Here is a 7,424-nt window from a genome sequence, read left to right as displayed (position 1 = left end):
TGCACTGCCTAGTCTAAGATTCTGATAGTACTAGTCTACCCCGCATGGCCTGCCAATCGCCGTCAAGCCCTGAGTCTGCCATGGGCCCCACTGCGTCCCCTCTGATGCTGTGCAACCGCAAAGGCCACTTAAAGTTAGAAACAGATGTTCTCTTGGGAAACTGTGGTCACCCCCTTCCTAAGGCACCAGCTCTGCATGCAGATGTCAATGCATGTGGAGGACTGGGATTTCCTCTCTTATTTGGGTATTGTTTCCCCGGGGTGCTGTGGGCACTGGGGCAGCACTGACCTGACTCCCACAATGGACCACGTGAGGTGACAGTCACATAGCGGGCCATGTAACTGAAGCCCCTGGAATGGAGCAAGTAGGTTCCTGCACCACATGCCTCCCTGGGTCCCCCCAGACCTCCCCCCCCAAGAAGCCAAATTTCTCAAGTCTCGGGCTCTGAGACCCTCACTCCAGCTGGGCAGCGAGAGTCAGCAACAGCACTGGATTCGGTGGCGCTGAGAAGCCAGGACTCCACGGAGAAGAGGGTCATAAGCAACAAACACCTCTTCTCACCCCGAGGAGAAAGAAGCGTGGCGGCTCTCTGGCGGCCGTGTGGGCGAGGGGTTCAGGAAGGAGCACACGAGCGTCCTAAAGAGCAGCCGCAGGGACGTGAGGACATCAGCCCGGCCCTCAGACGACGGGGTGCCACAGCCCCAGGGTCAAGGACAGAAAACGAAGAGATGGCGCCGGCAGAAAAGGCGGGGACACCTGAGGTAAGTGGTGGTCTTGGATACGCGATGCACGTGGGTGTCGTCAAAAAGCGCCAGAGCCTGAGGTTTTAATGAGTTCTGTGGACAGGCCCAGCTAAGTTTCTGGACCCAATGAGATCATCCTCGTTTCACAGGCAGTTATCCCAAACGCTACGGCAGAGGATGCGAGGAGGGCTGGCTGTCCCTCCTCTTCTCGAGGTCAGCAGGGTTTCCAATGAGCCCGTGGGCCCCCGGTGGCGTGGTCCACAAGCCGCAGGGAGGGGTGATCTAGAAGGTCCAGGGCTGGCGAGGGGCTCCGCCGCCTGCTCTTGCTGCCGTCAGGCTGGAGCCTCGGCCTCACAGGGAGGGGGGCCGGGTGGGGGCCACACCGCCTGCGGCTTTCGGACGCACGGCTCCTCGTCCCGGTCACTCAGGAGCGGAGGCCGCTTGCTCCCCGCTCGTCGTCGGCCGTGGCGCCGTGCCGGGAAAGCCCGTCGGACTCGAGGGAGGACAGGGACACCTGGCTGATGTAGCGGACCTGGTCCCAGGGCGCGGCCCGTGGGGAGTCGCGCCGCCGGTCGTCCATGCCGACGTGCACGCTGACCTGGGACGCGGTCAGGGGCTTCACGCGGCCCTGCGCCTGCGCCTCGTACCATGCCAGCTCCGGCTTCCTGTAGCTGCAAAGCAGGAGTCCAAGAGCACCTGAGCCATTCGGGACACACAGCCTTTTTTTGGTAAAGCCCAGTGAAGGCCTCTCGTGAAGTCTTTAATAACACGCAGTATCAGGGCCTCACGGCTTTTAAAGGAAAGAAAGGCCACCGAACTCCTATGGCTCAGGGCAAGCTCCCAACTTAGAGATTGCTAGCCAAATGCCTGGTACCTAGTAGGCTGTCATTAACTTTTGTTAACTGAAAGCATAAGTAAATAAAGATCCCTTTTAAAAAAGGAAAAATGATTACAAACAGGGATCCTATAGCTACCTCTCGACATAAACAGCCGTCGAGCGGAGTAACGGGAAGCAGCAGCGCGAGGTGACTGCTCAGAGGTAAACCGTTGGCTCGCGGTGGACAAGTCGTTACACAAACACAAGCCGGGCCCCGCTCGGGGCGCACACCCACCGCCCCGCGCCCCGGGCCCGCCGCGGGGACTCACCACTTGAGCTGCAGTGACGAGAGGACCACGGACACGGAGGAGGCAGCCATGGCCGCCGAGCCCATCCACGGCTGCAGCACGAGGCCGATGGGCATGAAGACACCTGGCCGAGGCGGGGACTACACTCAGGTCGCAGCCCGGCGCGGAGAGCGAGGGGGGCCCGGCCTCGCTGCCCACCAGAAGCTCTCCTCAGGGCGGCTCAGAAGCCCCTGGGCTGGGCGCCGACCACGTGCCCGTGGGCCTGAGGCGGGTGGTCTCAGAGCTGGCCGGGGGGGTGGGGGGTCCACCACCCACCCTGACCTTCCTGGGACCATCCAGAGGTGCCATCACCTGTCTGGGGGAAGCTCCAGGGGACAGGGCACCCCAGGGACTTGCAGGTGCCACCATCCGGGGGCACCTCGGGGGTGTGAGCGCCGCGACAGCACGCTGATGACCACGGGCCCTCTCTACGCGGACGGTCCTCCCTCAAGGGCGTCAAAGCACCTTGATAAGGGGCAACAGGACCAGGTCCTGGGACAGAGCCGCAAGCACGGGAGGGGACCGGGTCCTGAGCCGGCCGCGGGGCAGGAGGTGCGCCTGCCGGAGCCGGGCTGCGGCGCACGCGCTGATCCACTGCGTGAGGCAGCGCCGACCGCTCGGACACAACAGGGGAACGTGGGGTGCGGCAGTCATGTTTAAAAATAGGTCTTGGCCCTTGTAGGCGCTTTCCTTGCAGGAGTCTTTGGAACTCTTCCCTCTCTGATGACATAAGATACAGTGGGGGAGGGAGGGCTTAGGGAGCAGACCATATCCATCTCTTCCCATGATTATTTCCGAGTCAGGATAAAACCCGGGCGGGATTAATTCTTAAGACAAAGTTCTAAAGCACTGATCCCGGGGCTTAGCGTGTAACGGGGGCCCCAGAACTGTTAATATTGATTATTTTTCAGACTGTATGTCTTAATAATGTTCCAGAAAACAGGGCCAAGGCAAACAGGGTTGAGCAGCTTGGCCGGCTTTTCAGGGAGGCCCGCAGTGACCAGAAGGCTTGGGTTCTCCCTGCAGTTTCTCATTTACCTTTAGAGACTGACAAAGCGGACATAATAAAATCAACTCTTTCTTCCAGGCTTCTGGCCACACCTAGGGCCAGAGGGAACGGGGCAGCGAGGGCCTACCTGCTGCAATGGGGATCCCGACCAGGTTGTAGATCAGTGCCAGCACCAGATTGAGTCGTATCCTCTGGACGGTCCTCTTGGAGAGGTGAATGCTGGCCGCCACGTCGAGCAGGTCATTCTGCAGGAGAGGAGCACGCGGTGAACTGGGAGCCCCGTTCTGCGGCCCTCGGCACTCCTGCCACGGGCAGCAGGTCGGGGGAGGCGCGGCAGAGCTCACTCTGATGAGGACGACGTCAGCTGCCTCGATGGCCACGTCCGTGCCCGTCCCGATGGCGATGCCCACGTCGGCCCGGGCCAGGGCTGGGGAGTCGTTCACGCCATCTCCCACCATGGCCACTCTCTTCCCCTCGTTCTGGAGCTCCTGGACCTTGGCCACCTTATGAGAAGGCAGCACCTCCGCAAAGACTTTGTTGATGCCAACCTGAAAGGGAAGAAGAACAGCAGTCAATAAAAAAACAAATGCACAATAACATCCGGTGTTGCCAAGGGCAGGAATAGGAGCAGAAACCCAGGAGCCCTCAGCCTCCGGGTCCCGTCGCCAAGCCCTGCGGACTCCAGGTCGCACGGCAGACGCACCCCCTGCTCCCGTCCCAACGCCCCGTGGTGGTGGGGGACCCTCTCTGGCCTCCTGCCCACATCCTGGCCTCCCAACACTCTTCCCCAGATGCCGTCCCGTGACCTTCCCCAAACAGCAATCACTGGTCGCGTTACTCTCCTGCTTCAAGGCCTCCAGCGGATCCCACGTCCCCTAGGACAACGTCTAAACTCCTCTGCCTGCCTCCCAAGGTCCCCAGGTCAGGTCCTGCTTGTGCCCAGCTCCCCGCCCCCGGCCCCAGCGGGCCCCGCCCTGGCCTCTCCAACTCGCTGCTACCTTGCACCCACAGACGGTGCTCGCGCCGCTGGCTCTGTCCTGCAAAGGTCCCTTTTCCTGCCCCCAGCACCCCCTCTTCTTCATCTGATGCCTGCAGGCCTCCTCTCCCCTGGAAGGTGTCCCCGGCCTCTGCCAGGCTGAGGGGTAAGCTGGCAGCTCCCATGCATCCTGTGCACTCCTCCACTGGAGCGCCCAGCACCTGGTTTACACTCGGTCCCTGGACCACCCTCCCCACGGGACCATGAGCTCCTCGAGCGCGGCGCCCTCTTCACTGCTCTCTGTAGCCTCTCTGTCACAGGGGTGGCGCTTAGTAAGGGCTTGCTGAATGCAGGAACAAGTTTTAACCCGGAGCGGGTGTGCTCTCAGAGGGATGGCTGACCGGGGCACGGCCGCTCCCCTCCTAAGGAGCAATTCATTCTCAAAAGCAGACAGCTTCGGGCTTCCCTGGTGGCACAGTGGTTGAGAATCCGCCTGCCGATGCAGGGGACACGGGTTTGGGAAGATCCCACATGCCACGGAGCAGCTGGGCCCGTGAGCCATGGCCGCTGAGCCTGCGCATCCGGAGCCTGTGCTCCGCAACGGGAGAGGCCACAACAGTGAGAGGCCCGCCTAGCACACACACACACACAAAATGTTAAAAAAAAGCAGACAGCTTTACACACACGTCCGCAAGGGGTGGTATACAACAGTCTGGAGTTTGCACTGGAGCCCCCCCCGCGAGGCAGGGCAGGCAGGCACGCAGTCGTGCTGCCCTCGTGGCCCAAACTCAGACCCTAGCGCCGCAGAAGAACTGCCGGGACCCAGGGACTTATCTGGTGAAGAGTGAGGAGAGCTGGGCCGGCAAAACGCTCCCTTAATATAAAGGCTACAAGACTGTTTATTTCAGCCCTCAAGCCATGGTCGTTTTTCCTCAGTGCAGCGACTGGAAAATGAAGAATGCTGGGCCAGCTCTTCCGGGGCTGCAGCCACCGTGCAGGGATGATGGCACGGAGGCCCCAGCACTGTGATCTTTGGGGCAGCAGAGAGGTGGTCCCCTGTGGGATGTGCACGGCTCTGAGATCAAAGCATGTGGAGAGAAAAGCCCCCAGCGATGGGGGAGGACCAGAGCAAAGCTGAGTGCTCAGTGCACTAGTGCTTATGTATTTTCCTTACACTGTTTCTGCCAGCTTGAAATCGCTTGCAATTTCAGATGTGGGAGGCATCCCGGCCCCCGGCCCTTACCTGGCTGGCAATGGCTCTGGCTGTCTTGCGGTTGTCCCCCGTGATCAGAACCACATCCACGCCCATGCTCTTCAGCGTGTGCACGGCCAGGGCGGCCTCCTGCTTGACCGCATCTGCAATGGCGATCATGCCACAGAGCACACCTGTGGGAGACACCGCAGGTGAGCACGCGTAGCAGCGCTCTGGGTAGCCCGAGGAGCAAGTAGGACTTCATGATCTGGAGCAGTTTTCCTAATGCCATGTTACACGCCAAAAACAAAACACTAAATTATACAACAGAATACGGTTTTCTTTTTTTTTTTAAATTTACATACATTTCCAGATGCATGCCAAAGTCTGGAAGGACTGTTCAAAAGTTAACAGTGGCTCTCTGAGGGGTAGAATAATGAGGGATTCCATTTTTTTTATAGCTCTCGGAATTTTCCAGATTTTCTGCAAGGAACATCTCTTGCTTTGCAGACTGCCTGGCTCATAATAATTCAATACCTGTTAGCTATTGAAACATGAGAAATACAACAAATACAACAAATGCTACTCAAAAAGTGACACATGTCCAAACAGCTAGAAAATCAATCCTTCCTTTCTGTCTCTTCCTACAGAAAACACTTTGTAGAATTTTTTTTTTTTTTTTTTTAGTGACTCTTTAGGCACTGACACAGGAAGGCATTCGAGGACTGAGGACTGAGGTGTGACGGGAGCAGCGAGGGTGTGTAGGAGGCACTTTTAATTGAGCCATTTCCAGCTTGACAAGCTGAGGGCGCTGTGCGTGTAAAGGGCTTGGGAAAAGGCATGGCAGTGAGAGCCGGAAAAAAAAGAGAGAGAGAGAGAGAGAGAGAGAGAGAGAGAGAGAGAGAGAGAAGGAGGGAGGGAGGGAGGGAAGGACGGGGGAGGGAGGGAGGGAGAGAGGGAGGAGGGAGGGAGAGAGAGAGGGAGGGAAGGAGGGGGGAGGGAGGGAGGAGGAGGAGGGAGGGAGGGAGGGGGAAGGAGGGAGGGAGGGAGGGAGGGGGAGAGAGAGAGAGAGAATGGGAAAAGAGCATTCAAAATACAGCAATTAAATTATTTCTTATTTGCATATGGTTTTTACTTCTATTAGCAGAAACTAACATCAATAAAGTGATTCTAATCTACCTGAGATGTAAAGCCCAGGATATAACCTGAGTACTAAGATACATACAATGTTGAGAAGCTCTGTGAAAGCTGCAGGGGATTTCAGTGTGTAAAGCATCCTAGAGTTAAACCTCTTAGGAAGTCAACTGCTGTTTCGCCTACAGTGATGAGTGAGAAAGGATGACTTTCAAGTGCCCACCTGGGAAGCCAGTTTAGAATCCCAGGAGCAAAGAGGCTGAAGCCATCTTCCCTCTGGCGGCAAAGATGGAGGTGGCCAGAGGGGGCCTCAGGACTGACTGACAATGAAGTGAAAAAAATGGCCGGACAGCCTTTTCAAATATAGAACTACAATTAACAGAGAGGAAGATTTACTTTTTTTTAAAAAAAAGGACTCTATGTCTGCCTGACGCCTGCAGCCTCACTTGAGAGCAGAGGACAGGGGGCAGAGCGGTACCGTCGATGGCCACCAGGATGGCCGTCTGGCCTTTCATCTCGTGATCGGTCATCGCGTCGCTGATGTCGCTGGTGACGGTCAAGCCGTTGCGCCTCATCCACTCTCGGTTGCCGATCAGCACAGAGAAGGTCTGCGGGACTGCATCTGCTCAAAGGAGTGTGTGGTTATTCCCAAAGAGCCCAAGTTCACTGTGAGAAAGCACTAAAAACCATGGGATGGTTTCAGCAGCAAAACGTCCACTTGACGGCTCTGGAAAAACCACAACCTAGTAAACACCTCTTGGAAAACCATCCTTAAAGACCCAGGGGAAGATGAATAACTAACATGCAGAACTGCGGTATGAATTAAAACATGTAAAGATGTTACAAACATATTAAATACCACGCAGTGTACCTACTGGCCTTTAGCGGTGTCTGCTGCTGCAGTTAGGTTGGGTTAGAATTAGGACTAGAAGCGGTTAAGTTATTTGGTCAGCGCCGAAAGCAAGTGTTGACTAGACCCATCACTGCTTGGTACAGATGACGCAAGGTGAACCAGCCAACAACCAGCCTCTGTGTGTGAAAGGTTTTGAAGCTATACCTCATAAAAGGCCAGCTGAGTCTTGCACCTGTCACCTCTACCTTAGGTGTCACTGATAGACCAGTCCCTGGAAGGCAAAGGAAAGGTCATCCCAGGGCTTTAACTTGCTATAAGGTGGTAATAGCTTCTAACAAAATCTAAATCAAGAT

General features: G+C 56.8%; 1 protein-coding gene across 1 annotated transcript in view; it reads right to left on the bottom strand.

Moving 5' to 3' along the window:
• Nucleotides 1-976: 976 nt before the first annotated feature.
• The window catches only part of ATP7B (ATPase copper transporting beta), a 50,736-nt gene continuing 44,288 nt past the window's right edge, over nucleotides 977-7,424 (bottom strand). Inside the window, 7 exon segments of the mRNA XM_059041618.2 lie at nucleotides 977-1,192; nucleotides 1,195-1,414; nucleotides 1,890-1,992; nucleotides 3,044-3,161; nucleotides 3,261-3,464; nucleotides 5,136-5,278; nucleotides 6,697-6,840. Coding sequence (XP_058897601.2) covers nucleotides 1,076-1,192; nucleotides 1,195-1,414; nucleotides 1,890-1,992; nucleotides 3,044-3,161; nucleotides 3,261-3,464; nucleotides 5,136-5,278; nucleotides 6,697-6,840 — 1,049 coding nt within the window. The 3' untranslated portion in view covers nucleotides 977-1,075.

This window comes from Kogia breviceps, chromosome 16 (assembly GCF_026419965.1).
Source record: "Kogia breviceps isolate mKogBre1 chromosome 16, mKogBre1 haplotype 1, whole genome shotgun sequence".
NCBI classification, from domain to species: domain Eukaryota; kingdom Metazoa; phylum Chordata; class Mammalia; order Artiodactyla; family Physeteridae; genus Kogia; species Kogia breviceps.
The sequence above is the reverse complement of the archived record's forward strand: the minus strand, read 5'-3'. Positions and strand labels throughout refer to the sequence as shown.